The sequence below is a fragment of the Hyla sarda genome, chromosome 1 (assembly GCF_029499605.1).
Source record: "Hyla sarda isolate aHylSar1 chromosome 1, aHylSar1.hap1, whole genome shotgun sequence".
Taxonomy (NCBI): domain Eukaryota; kingdom Metazoa; phylum Chordata; class Amphibia; order Anura; family Hylidae; genus Hyla; species Hyla sarda.
In genome coordinates this window covers 304037138-304051775 of record NC_079189.1, presented here as the reverse complement: position 1 = coordinate 304051775, position 14638 = coordinate 304037138, and the positions used below count along the sequence as shown (strand labels likewise).

Here is a 14638-nt window from a genome sequence, read left to right as displayed (position 1 = left end):
TGCATTTGATTCAAATGCAAGACAAGTTCATATTCAGAAGGTACGTAAACAATACTTTGAGAGGTCATTCACACTTGCGTATTACAGTCCTGTATTCATATATATACATTTTCTAAAAGCCAACACATTTTTTTTCTTTTGTCACATAATGGCCAAAGTTTTTAACTCACACATTGGTATGTACGTGCATTTTCTTTCAATACGCAGAGTGCGCCAATGAATCTAAAGGGGTACTGTTTTTAACCCACAGAAGTCAAATTGCTAAGCTTAAAAAGGCATATTGTATGTTTGCATAGTTCTAAATGCACATTTTTTTTATCCTCCATTTGTCTTTAGCATAAAAAAAAAACAAAAAAAAAAAATGCAAAAAAATATGCAAGTGTGAATGTGCCCCAAGGCTGTTATGCTACCTATAAAACCAACTTGTTCTACGCAAAAGTGGAGAGAAGATGAAGATATAAAAAAAAATAAAAAATAAAAAAAATAAAAACCACAATAGTCAAATGTAGGTTGCATGTGACTTCTAAGCAATTATCTCTTGACCACAGCAATAAAACCACAAGAGAGAAATACAAGGGCACCTGTTAACCCTTTGTTGAACAGCTAATGCTTCCAAATCTGCATTTTTTTTCACAGCTTTCAAACATGGCTAATAATAGACGCACTAAATGTCCAGCAATGAAACCCAAGAACGTAAGAAAAGCAAAACAAAAACAAAAGCAAAGGGCTTGTGTGACAATAAACATTGAAGTAGACATGGTACAATTCTGTTATAGATCTCATCTAGGAAATAACATGTGCTATTCTGCATATTGTGCACCCTCACATTGTAGCTGCTGTATTTTACCGATGACATGCAGACAATAAAGATGATTTGGAACACAACAGCAGCAGGTTGGTTAGAAAACACAGCTATGCTGTACAGCAGATCACCTTTATTAGTTAAGCGTCTGGCGGCTTTAAGCAGCATGTAGCTGGCTACCTTTATATTTGATCACATTGAAGGCAGTGCTTGATTTAGAATGGAAGGCTGGGCTTGCAATGCACATATGACCTTATCTAGCACAGGGCAGGAACAGAATAATCTTAGCTTGGTCCCAAAGAGAAAAAAGCCAGCATTAAAATGTAGAAGAAACCTATTAAAAAAATATTAATTTAATAATACTCTTAAAAGGTAGTGTCACTCCAATACCTTGTTCCATGGCTTTGAAAGACAACTCATCAGCTAAATCATCGATTTCCACGGAGTGATATTATATAGGATTGTGGAATATGGATAAGAAAACAAATGAAATGAATACATGCTGTGTTTCAACATCCTTAAACCATGGCCAAACAAAGCACCAGAAGGAGATAAAGAACACATATCTAGTTGAGAGACTCTGCAGGGCCACATATTGTGTTTTACCATAGAGAAAAAAATTAGGAATATTTTAAATATCTGATCCTTCCACCAGGAAAGGCTTTCTCTATTGATTCATACTGTTCCAATTTTATTGCAGAAGGGTTATCACTTGTACTCTCCTCCGAAACAGCTGCCTTTATGTGCTGAAGGAAGGATTCCTTATGGAATTCAAATGAATGTAGAACTATTACAGTATAATATTCATGTATAGCATTATGACATTCTAAATCTGGTGGTGGAAAGAGGTCAATGGGAACTGTAAGAAACAAAGATGTAACAAGGACATACTTCCACATACACACAAACAACCTAGACACATAAAAATAAAAGGGACAAGCATAAACTGAGATGCTTTCAACAGTTTCCTAAGTGGAGATATTTCCAGAGGAATATTTAAGTCAATAGATGGTGCATGAATGAGGTCACTGCTTCCAGTGAATGGCTAGTTTAAAATTAAAAATGTTGAAACAGATGGCGGATTCAGCATTCAACTCCCTCTCTGGGTTTTCTTTTCAGAGTAAAGTTGTCATTTAGTTGGCATACTGTCACATGGACACGGGATGTGTGGGTGCAGTTCTCAAGAGCTGGGCATTTCTGCTTTGCTGAGAGCAATAGCTAACTCCAGGTCTTCTTGCTCCTGGCGCTTTAAACGGTCTAGTCTTTCCTTCTCTGCCCGCTGGCTTTCCCGTTTGGCCCAAGCTAGCTGCTGCTCCTCGTTCCCAAACTGTGGGATATGAAAATAGAAAGATCAGCCATTGAACCCTTTAAAACTGGAGAGCATTATACACACACCATTAATAGTCCGCTGGATGGACCACTTGTCACATACACAGAATTTGATATACAGTCTAAGGCGTAGCATAAGGGCAACTAGACACATTACATAATTCTTCTTATATTTTAATTTTCTAACCATCATAGCCCTACATGAACATAGTCCTTTTATTAACAATTAGAAGAAAAGCTTTACTGTAGGACTGATTTGCCTGTTAATATTGAGATCACAAAGGCTTTTAAATACAGAGGTGTAGGGATCTGCCGATACAGATACTGGTATCGGGACCGAAACTAGACATTTGTACGAGTATTTGTACTCGTGCAAATGTCTCCAATACGATACAGAGGTGCCCTGTAGCATGCATACTATACGGCGTCATAGCCGGGACCTATGGCTAATGCCGAACATCACAGATTTCAGTGGTGTCTAGCATTAACCCTTTAGATGCCATGGTCAAAGTTGATTGTGGCATTTAAAAGTCCTGAAATTAACTCCTATAAGCTCAGGAATGCTGATCACAATTTCACCAAGGTGTCCTGGATCAGCTGGGAGGACGGCCGGAGGTCCCTAATCGTGCTCCGTGCAGTCCGATCGTTGCTTCTATACTGCAGCCAGCCATGGCAGGCAGGCAGTAGTAAAAGAGTGCCGATAATACTGATCAATGCTATGCTGTGGCATAGCATTGATCAGTGTATGCAATCTGCAGCTTGCTTGTAAGTCCTCTATGGGGACTTAAAAATAGTGAAAAAAATGTGTAAACATTTTTTTTTTATAAATGTGTATTACCCCATTCCCTAATAAAAGTTTTAATCACCCCCATTTAAAAAAAAGTTTAGATAAAATATTTAAAAAAAAAACAAAAAAAACCTTCCTCTAATAAAAACACCTCCTTTTGTCCCATAAAAACTTAAAAAAAAAAAAAAACCTCCGGAATTGGTATCAGTACTCATACTCTGTCTTAAAAAAAATGGTATCTGGACATCCCTGCAGAGGTGTATATATAGTCACCGCTATTCCTCGATATTCTGTACCCAGAAGTGGATATTAAACTCAAATTTAAATGTGTGAAACGGTCCCTGTTACATCCTGTATCCGTAACACTTCCTGAACCTATACTGTGGGTCAAAACACAAGACGTGTTCCAAGAGGTTTATTACTTTCAGCAAAACAATACCCATAAAATTATGAAAATGTTGCAGATTGCATGAAAAAAAAAGCAGTTACATGACTGTAACATGAAGCCAGCTCAGAGTATAGGGGTTTTAAATCATTTTTAAAATTCCAGAAATATTTTTAATATATAGATTTTAAAGAGCTAAGCAATTTACAGTTTTGTGGTAGGGCACTGACTGTGGATTTTTTTTTAAGCCAGTAGTTTAAATAGATGTAAAGATAATGCAGGGCGACTAACCCTCAACCGTGTGAAGAATATTAGTTCATCGTTTTTTTTGCATCTGGGTAGAAACAAGAATGTTTTCACAGGCTACCAGCAAACAGGGATGGTACCTAATAGAAACACAAATTATAAATGAAAGTTGCACAACTTTTCAGAGCTAAGCTTTAAAGAGGATCTGGAGTTCTTTATTTTAAAGGGGTTATCCAGGAAATTTTTTTTTTATATATATCAACTGGCTCCAGAAAGTTAGAGATTTGTAAATTACTTCTATTAAAAAATCTTAATCCTTTCAGTACTTATGAGCTTCTGAAGTTGAGTTGTTCTTTTCTGTCTAAGTGCTCTCTGATGACACATGTCTCGGGAACTAGAGCTGGGCGGTATGACCAAAAATGTGTATCACGGTATTTTTGTAACTTATGGCGGTTCCACGGTATATAACAGTATTTCTTTCATTTCCCCCAAATCATGAGACCTGCGAGCGCTGTTCTGCTCTCCCCCCCCACCAAATCATGTGACCCGCCTGCGCTGTTCTGCTCCCCCCCAATTAATTATCAGCCAAGCGGAGTACTACTCACATATGTCAAGCACTGCCCTCCTCCGCTTTGTTGTGGACCGTCACCGGCGCTGGAACTCTATACTGTACGCCAGTGGTTTCCAACCTGCAGACCTCCAGATGTTGCAAAAGTACAACTCCCAGCATGCCCGGACAGCCAACGCTGTCCAGGCATGCTGGGAGTTGTAGTTTTGCAACAGCTGGAGGTCCGCAGGTTTGAGACCACTGCTGTACGCTGTATCCCTATGCCCGGGCTGCAAAAGATAAAGAAAATAAACTTTAACTTACCTACATCGGCCTTACGCTGGGGACTGGTACGTCGGACAGCCGTCCACCTATCACCGGCCCGGAGCGATGCCCCGCCCCAGCTAGTGATAGGCTGTCATGTAAGGAGCTCTGGCCAGCTTTGGCCAGCGTTGGCTGTCCGGGCATGCTGGGAGTTGTAGTTTTGCAACATCTGGAGGTCCGCAGGTTGGAGACCACTGGCGTACAGTATAGAGTTCCAGCGCCGGTGTCGGCCCGCAACAAAGCGGAGGAGGGCAGTGCTTGACATATGTGAGTAGTATCCCGCTGGGCTGATAATTAATTGGCGGGGAGCAGAACAGCGCAGGCGGGTCACATATGATTTGTTCCCCGATGTGGGGACAGCGCAGCGCTGGGCTGACAATTCATTCCCAAGGGGGAGGGGCCCCGGTATGGAAAAAATTAATATCGTGCAGCCCAAAAATTTCGGTATGAACCGGTATAACGCCCAGCCCTATCGGGAACCACCCAGTTTAGAAGAGGTTTTCTATGGGGATTTGCTTCTAAACTGGGCGGCTCCCGAGACACGTGTCATCAGAGAGCACTTAGACAGAAAAGAACAACTCAACTTCAGAAGCTCATAAGTACTGAAAGGATTAAGATTTTTGAATAGAAGTAATTTACAAATCTGTTTAACTTTCTGGAGCCAGTTGATATATATATATATGTTCATATATATATATATATATATATATATGTTCATACAGTGTTGACCAAAGCCAGCCAAATACTTAAGACCACTATGTATCCCAGCCGCACTATACATATGCATAGTCGAACGTGGTGTGTGTGATAGGGATGTGTGTGATAGGGGGGTAGGTAAACTGCAACAGACACCTCTGGTGGCAACTTATGTCCTCCAAGAGCAAAGAATTGGGCATTTGAAATCCAATATGCCCAGTTCTTCTGTCCCGCCATTTGCCATCATACACATTAGATGCTATTTTTTTGCACCATGCCCTAAATTTTTCTGAAAAAATATTTTAGCAAAAATGGGTTCATGTAAAAACAATTTAAACTAGAATGCAAGCCTAGAAAAAATTCCTAATTGAAGTTTTTATTTCTTACTATTTTAAAGAACAGTATCTGCTGAAAGTTAATGAAAATAACAATGTAAAATAAATAACCTTTTAAGGATCTATTCACATGTACAGTATCCTGCACATATTGTTGTGCAGAATTTGAAGCTGCAAGTCGGCAGAAGAAAATCTGCAGCAGAGAGCACATCTCAATTCAAACTCACAGCAGGAAACACGCTGCTATCGTGCAATTAAGTCTCTCTGTGTGAACGGACCCTAAGGGTAGGGTAACACAGTGTATAGTCTGCATATTTCATGTTGCAGGAAATTTGCTGGATGGCAGGAAATACGTAGCATATTTTGCCATGAGCAGACACACAGGGCTTCCTCCAGCAGTGAGGTTTGTAGACAGGCCAAGCATGCTGACGCGACTGTGACATGCGGGCCCACCTCCAAATTTCACTGCGCACACAGGGCTTTTATGGGGAAGCCCTGAGTTTCTGCTCATCGCAAAATACGCTTCATATTTTACGCTGCCTGATGGATTTCCTACAGTGTGAAATACACAATGTATATGCTACGTGTGACCCTACCTTTAGTGTACATTCAGACGGGCGTACTTTGCAGCTGATTTTCTGCTGCTGATAAAAAAGAAAATAAGCAGCAGAAAATCTGCACCAGAATATTCAGCAAAATACACCTGTGTGAACGGACACTTAATGTCTGTTGACACGAGCAGATTTTTCTGTGGATTTTCTGTTGCTTATTTTAGCACTGACTTACCATTAGGAAATTAGCAAATGAAAATACGCACCAAAATCTGCACGTGTGAATGAACCATAAGGGTGGTTACACAGTGTATTTTACGCTGCGGATCCACCGCCGAAGGACCCCTAAAGTGTGCCCCCAGACGTGTCTGCTTGGAGCGGCAATCCACCGCTACGAGCAGACACACTGCTGCAGCCACTCCCCCTGCTCCCTGAGCTAGGCCGAGAGCAGCCGAGATGTGCATGAGTATACTGCGCATGCGCGCGGTGACAGCTGTAGAAAAATTGTGTTAATGTTGTACATTTCCACAGACCTTGCTTTGTAAGGCTGGTTTGCTAGCCTACTGTATAATTTCAGGCCCATCAAGAAATTATAATTATATCTAATAAAACTATACTCTACTTTTAATTTGTCTTTTGATATTTATATGAAAGGGCATCCTTTTTGGCAGGCTAAGAAAGGAGACATACAAACTTTATTCTTACAGTACTTATTCAGCACATCCATATTATGTATACACAAGTTGTAGTGATTTGGACCATTTTTTAAACAAGAGTCATGTTTTACAAGTGAATTGGCTTAAAGGAGTAGTCCAGTGGTGATTCAGTGGTGAGCAACTTATCCCCTATCCTAAGGATAGGGGATAAGTTGCAGATCGCAGGGGGTCCGACCGCTGGGGCCCCCTGCGATCTCCTGTACGGAGCCCTGACAGCCCGCGGGAAGGGGGTGTGTCGACCTCCGCACGAGGCGGCGGCCGACACGCCCCCTCAATACAACTCTATGGCAGAGCCGAAGCGCTGCCTTCGGCAATCTCCGGCTCTGCCATAGAGATGTATTGAGGGGGCGTGTCGGCCGCCGCCTCGTGCGGGGGTCGACACCCGCTATCTCGGCGGAGAGCCGGGGCCCCGTACAGAGAGATCGCAGGGGGCCCCAGCGGTCGGACCCCCCGCGATCTCAAACTTATCCCCTATCCTTAGGATAGGGGATAAGTTTTTCACCACTGGACTACCCCTTTAAGCTGAGAAAATCATTAAAGTTTTCTGACTGCATCACCTAGATTGCATTAAAAGAAGGAGTCTACTGTTTAGAATTAAGGTTCCTTAAAGGGGTACTCCGGCCCTGAGACATCTTATCCCCTATCCAAAGGATAGGGGATAAGATGTCTCATCGTGGGGGTCCCACCACTGGGGACCCCCGCAATCTTGTATTTGCCGCCCACCTGTTTGAGCCCTCCCATAGACTTTCATAGTGGGGGCAGTGGGTGATGTCACATGGGGGCAGAGTCGTGATGTCACGATACTCCGGCCCCGTGGTCTCCAACTGGCTGTTTGTGAGCTGGCACCGCGGCATGCAGCTCAAACAGGTGGGTGGCGAATACCAGATTACGGGGGTCCCCAGCGGTGAGACATCTTATCCCCTATCCTTTGGATAGGGGATAAGATGTCTCAGGGCCAGAGTACCCCTTTAATCCTGGAGAAATAAGACAAGACTCCCAAATCCCATTCAATATGGCAGCCAATCCTGTTTTGATCTGCCTTAAAAGAAAATATTACAACATGTATAAAACAGTAAAACTTGTTCCTACTATTTCTGCTTTCATTTCCTAAAAAAATGCATAGGAAAAAGAAATACTGGCACTTCTCAGTTGTTACAGACAATAATCCCTAATAATGTTATACAAGCGCCTTATATAGTAAACTATAACGAATAGACTGCTCAAGAGTTTGGTTTTTTTTTTGGTTGCCTTTATCTTGTCACCTGTCTTTCTACAGTAATATTTTAGCCTCAAGCTGGGTAGCAAAGGAAGACAAAATTTCAATTGTATTCTAAGAAGGAAAGGGAAACCATGTTCATGGAGGAAACAGGGGTCATGAAGGAAGCAACTGTAAGTAAGCAAAGCAAATAATAAGGAATATTTTGGAATGTTTCAGATTTAACTGCTTCCTTTCCAACAAAGACCCCTACAATAAGAATTACTATAGAGACATTGAAAGTTTGTGTTTAACACAAATACTTTTTGATTCTGGAAATATTTGTGTTATTCCACGTATTAAGAAACAAAAGCAAGATGTACCCATACATCATGTCAGAACAAATCAATATCTTACCTTGCATGTGTCTTTCGGATTTCAGAAGTTACGCAAACACCAGGGCACGTTAAAAAAAGAGCGATATTGAAAAAGTGTTGCACACTTGGGACAACAATGGAACTAATTGAAAAGTGTTGAGGAGTATGTGGGCACAATGGAAATAAGAATTATTTCAGCACTTTCTAGACATCAGTGCCTATGTGTTTTCATATGCCATTTCTTCTGATTTTGGAAAGAAAAGTAGGTTTTGTGAGTGATCCCAAAGGGTCAATGGTATGATGTTTACCAGATTAATTCAGCTACAATAATTTCATATGTACGACTCACAGCTCTGATGGTCGCAATCATTTTGGGCTTAAAGGAGTACTCCACTGCCTCAGCATTTGGAACATTTTGTTCGGAACGCTGAGTGCGGGTGCCGGGACTCATGATGTCACAACCACGCCGCCCCAATGCAAGTCTATGGGACTGTTACATCCCTCCCATGGGCTGCATTGAGGGGGTGTGGCCATGATGTCACGAGCCGTGGCGCCTGCACTCAGCGTTCCATATGCTGAGGCAGTGGAGTACCCCTTTAAATATCATTCCATGTCTGGCCAAGCTGAAGCACAACCTCTGGCCTTTGAACCAAACTGAAACCATGCATGACCATTAGGAAAGGCCATACAACAAGATCAAACATGGCATTGTGTAACGATAACCTGCCACTATACCATTAAAAAACGGCCACCAACATGACACCTTAGTGTAGTTATAACTGCATTCAATATACAGTCCCTAAATAGGAGCTGAAAAGAAAGGCATTCCTGGGGCTATCACTTGTTCTCTGGCAGCTATTTTAATGTATGTCCATTGAACAAGAAACTTATTTCTCTTTATCCCCATTTATGACTTCAGAGGTATGTTTAATATGTCTTCTTCAGTTTACTTATTTAGCTATTAAAATGGTTTTCCTATCTGGACACATGGCATGGTCACAAGATATCCCGACCGCTGACCTGCCCCGATTCATAAAACTGGGGTCTCCCAAGGCGAGAGAGTTGAAGTAACACTCCAGGTTTATTACCATATACTCTTAACATCACTAGTATATCTACCATGTCATCTATTTAATTCCAGCTGAGCTGCATCCATATATTCCATTACTGCAGCTGTGTCATGTGATCTCCAGTCTATTAGAAAATGGTATGCTTTAATGTGCAGATAGGATGTCATTCACTTCTTGTGAACTAAAGGATTATATTAGATTCTTCACAGCGGCTCTCAGACCCTTTACTCCACACTCAGCTCTGCCCTCCTTGTTCCTCTGTATGTCCCCCATGCACAGAGCACTGCTGAAAATAGAATGACTATCATGACTAGAAGTGCAGAGTTATAGCATCTAAGCCATAGACTGTTTAGCTGCAGAGTTATAAACCTCCGCTGACATGTGAGATACAGCCCGAAACTGCTCTCTTGTATCTAAAAACTACCAAGTAAAGTAGACAGGCTGCAACTAAATCTCATATAATGCTCTATAGTGTTAGTTAGGAAATAGCAGTTCTATGTCACTGATCACTTGTTGCACTTACATAGGACTCAGAGCAAGTGCAGTGATGAGCATCCACTTCCTCTGTCTCTGTCTCTGCAAATCCAGAGGCATCATGGCAAATGTAAACTGCAAGTGAAGAGCCATGTCCGAGGGGGAATAAGGATCAAGATTAGAGATGAGTGAAGTTACAGTGATTCGATTCGTCAAGAACTTCTCAGCTCAGCAGTTGCTGACTTTAGCCTGCATAAATTAGTTCAGCTTTCAGGTGCTCCCGTGGGCTGGAAAAGGTGGATACAGTCTAAGCAGACTCTCTTCTAGGACTGTATCCACCTTTTCCAGCCCACCGGAGCACCTGAAAGCTGAACTAATTTATGCAGGCTAAAGTCAGCAACTGCCGAGCCGAGAAGTTTGTGACGAATCAAATCACTGTAACTTCGCTCATCTCTAATCAAGATTGCAGACAACCCATGCATGTCACATCAACTAAAATCGGTATATACACAAGGCACACACACAAGAATCTATATTCATTTAAAAAAATTGCATATAATGTATCATATAAGCAAAAAAATTTATAAATTCCAGAGAACCCGGAAGTGGACATTTAAGAAATACCACATTGTTGCCTATAAACGTCCAAGTTGAGAATACTCCTTTAATGCATTATAGTGATGTCCTTTTTAAGAATGCCTGTCATTGTGCTAGGATTACTGCAAAGTCCAATATTTTTTACCTAACCACATCACTCTGATAACAACATGGCACAAAGCACATTTTCATCATACATACTGTCATGTATGTTATCTTACTCAAATATCCAATCTTTTTGGGTTTATTATTTCCTTTTCCCCCATTAAAACATACTAAACTCTTTTCTGTTTGGATTCTCTCACTGTTAGGGTATGCAGAACAGTAGAAACAAAGTGACCCACAGAGGAATACACAAAGGGAGGGGAATGCTGAAGACTGTATCCATTTATTGAAAAAAAAAAAAAAAAACACAACTTCTTAATGTACACATAAATACAACATAGCAAAGCAGACATGCAAGAAACAGTGAAACTCTGAGTAGCAAAAGATGCAAATTGCAAGTTTGTTAAAAACAGCAACCCAGGAGAGAAAAAGTATGATTTAGCATTTAGGAAATAGTGGTCTGAAGCCCCATCCCCCTCTTAAAGGGGTACTCCACCCCTAGACATCTTATCCCCTATCCAAAGGATAGGGGATAAGTTGTCAGATCGCCTCGGTCCCGCTGCTGGGGACTCTCGCTGCGGCACCCCGCTATCATTATAGTACAGAGCGAGTTCGCTCTGCACGTAATGACGGGCAATACAGGGGCCGGAGCATCGTTACTTCACGGCTCCGCCCCTCGTGACGTCAAGGCCCGCCCCTTTCAATACAAGTCTATGGGAGGGGACGTGGCAGTCATCACGCCCCCTGCCATAGACTTGCATTAAGGGGACGGGCCGTGATGTCACGAGGGGGCTGAGCAATGACGTCACACTGCTCCGTCCCCTGTATCGCCCGTCATTACGCACAGAGCGAACTTGCTCTGTACTATAATGATAGCGGGGTGCCGCAGCGAGGGTCCCCAGCAGCGGGACCGAGGCGATCTGACATCTTATCCCCTATCCTTTGGATAGGGGATAAGATGTCTAGGGGTGGAGTACCCCTTTAACCCTGCCCAGTCTCTAGGTTTCATTATTGCTGAATATCCTCCAGGAATGACATGGCTTTTCATAATACATATTAATAAAAAGGTAAATGCATTGCTATAACAGGAACAGGCAAGTACATTGAACTGAAACATTCAGAGTGGTAAGAACTATTTTCCATACAAAAAAAAAAAAAAGAAGATATATATATACGCACATGCAGTAAAATTCCTTTATTCCGGCATCAATGGGACCTGACAAGCTCAAGCTTATCAAACGTTCTTTACTGGCAAGCAGACATAGGAAAGAGATTAAAAACATTTTATGGCTAGAGATCCATAAGGAAATAAAATATGCAATAAATACAGTGCCAGTGCTGTCAGATTCCAGAATTCTGTTCTATTGGAATTTTACTTTGATATACACTCGCTACTCACAAGTCCTTGTCAAATGACATGTTCTGTTGTTATTTCTGTTGAAATTCATAATTTTCTTAGTAGAAAGATCATATTGAACGTTCTAACTTAAAATTAGATTTTATGCAGTGTTTTTGCAGTGTATTGTTTGGTATAATTTCCGGTAATTTTTTTCTAAAAAAACACAACCCACACAGGTTTACATGCAGACATTGCCAACATTTAATTAATTCTGTGATCTTACAAGCATCTTAAAGAGGTACTCCCAGTGGAAAACATTTATTTTTTAAATCAACTGGTGCCAGAAAGTTAAACAGATTTGTAAATTACTTCTTTTAAAAAATCTTTACCCTTTCAGTACTTTTTAGCAGCTGTATGCTACATTTTGATTTTATTTTTTTTGTCTTGTGCTGACACCTGATGCCCGTATCAGGAACTGACCAGAGCAGGGGAAAATCCCCATTGCAAACCTATGCTGCTCTGGACAGTTCCTGATCAGGTGTCAGCAGAAAGCACTGTGGACAAGACGAAAAAGAAATTAAAAAATAAAAGAATTTCCTCTGTAGGATAAAGCTGCTTAAAAGTACTGGAAGGGTAAAGATTTTTTAATAGAAGTAATTTACAAATCTTTTTAAAGGAGATATCCAGTGGTGAACAACTTATCCCCTATCCTAAGGATAGGGGATAAGTTGCAGATCGCGGGGGGTCCGACCGCTGGGGCCCCCCACGATCTCCTGTACGGGGCCCCGACAGCCCGCGGGAAGGGGGTGTGTCGACCCCCGCACGAAGCGGCGGCTGACACGCCCCCTCAATACAACTCTATGGCAGAGCCAGAGCGCTGCTTTCGGCAATCTCCGGCTCTGCCATAGCGATGTATTGAGGGGGCGTGTCGGCCGCCCCTTCGTGCAGTGGTCGACACCCGCTATCTGGCCGGAGAGCCTGGACCCTGTACAGAGAGATCGCAGGGGGCCCCAGAGGATAGGGGATATGTTTTTCACCACTGGACTACCCCTTTAAACTTTCTGGCACCAGTTGATTTAAAAAAAAAAGTTTTCCACCCACCAGAGTACCCCTTTAAGGGTGCATATTTTCTGCTGCAGATTTGCTTCAGTAGATTTTGCTATCTATTGAAGTTAATGGGCAGCACAATCTGCAGCAAAACAATGCACGTGTGAACGCACCGTAGGGTAAACTGCATGCAACAGCTATGGGATTCACTGAGGAGGGATAAACAGTATGGAGGGATGGAGGGATAAAGCAGTAAAAAGACTTTGCTGAGCAAAAACCTTATTTCTGTGTCAGAGACATGTAGTCTATATGCAAGAGTGATTACCTGCTTGCTGTCCACAAAATCAACTATTTTAAATACTCCCCACAATGCTTAAGAAAACCAGTGCATGTGACAAGTGATATTCAAGCTTGTTCCCTAAAGATGTTGTGTCAAGTTGTTTCCAATAAAATCCTACAGAGCATGTGAGTTGACAAGGCTTGTATACATACACACACTCTAATATATATATATATATATATATATATATATATATATATATATATATATTTATATATATATATATACACACACACACACATACACACACACACACAAACAAGCACTCATGACAATGACAAAAGAGTGGGGGGGGGGAAAAAAAGATAAAAGGACAGGAATAGAGAGAGAATTTTAAAAGACCAGACTGCAAAACATTTACAGCTCCAAGTTGAGGATATGCTTGCCGTTCAATAATGTATAACCTTTTACTGCAATGTACACCTTCAGGGGCAGCTGTACTACAACTAACCAGACAGTACAAGCCATTTTCTGACACTAGCTGCTGCAATTATCCATAGACTGGTCCTACATAAGATTATTGCAAAAAAAAAAGCTGACAGAGTGTACAGTGCGCTTTCACGCAACCAGCACGTGTTGAATATGCTGATGTAAAAATGGAGTTCCCCTTTTTAAAAATAATCATGTAAACATAACACTTAGAGATCCAGAGACTTTACATATAGTGTAATTGTTTTCCAGATCATCAGTAACCTCGGTAAACAGAATACAACACTTATACATAAGGTAAATGAAAACGGGTTGACAACAAGTAAATAATACAGAGCAAGCCATGAATGAATTATTGGTTTAGATCTATACAGTTGCATCTTTCCCAATAAAAAAAAAAAAAAAAAAGAGGGATCAGCAGCATTATATTGGGCTACAGATTTATTAATGGGAACCAAGGCTTCTTTATACGAGGGGAGAGGAGATTCAACTTACAGAGCCAAAGTTTGCAAACCCGGCAGATGTTCCCTTAGAGTGCTTTCCTGGTTGTGAGGTGGCAAATGGGTCTTTCCCACTGAAGGGGTCCGTAAATGCTTTTCTGCTTTGAAAGGGATCTCCTGGTTCTGTCCCAAAAGGTTGGAAGGGATCACTCGATTTATGAAAATGCGTTGAATTCAGCTGACTGACTGGAGTACTCTTACCTGGAAACAGATTAAATGCAGAAGTATGAAGTATTTTTGGATATTACCAGCTGCATAAGATGTAAATAAAGCATATATATGTATATATTTTTTTATAAATGCTGATAAAAACAACCAACCAACCATCGTAACCACTGTGTTGAAATTGACATCCCTTCATGTGTTTTTATCCATCCTTACCAGTGTTTGGATCAATGTAACTGGATAAAGGGGGAAGTTGCACGTGTTTACATATGTACAACAAAT

At 41.4% G+C, this 14638-nt stretch overlaps 1 protein-coding gene across 4 annotated transcripts in view; it reads right to left on the bottom strand.

The window, feature by feature from the left end:
• Positions 1–637: 637 nt before the first annotated feature.
• The window catches only part of EPS15L1 (epidermal growth factor receptor pathway substrate 15 like 1), a 247297-nt gene continuing 233296 nt past the window's right edge, over positions 638–14638 (bottom strand). For all 4 annotated transcript variants that reach the window (XM_056518167.1, XM_056518165.1, XM_056518164.1 and 1 more), the window contains 2 exons: positions 14187–14392; positions 638–2129 (listed from right to left, as the gene is read on the bottom strand). In XM_056518167.1, coding sequence (XP_056374142.1) covers positions 1983–2129; positions 14187–14392 — 353 coding nt within the window. In that variant the 3' untranslated portion in view covers positions 638–1982. The remainder of the gene's footprint in view (positions 2130–14186; positions 14393–14638) is intronic.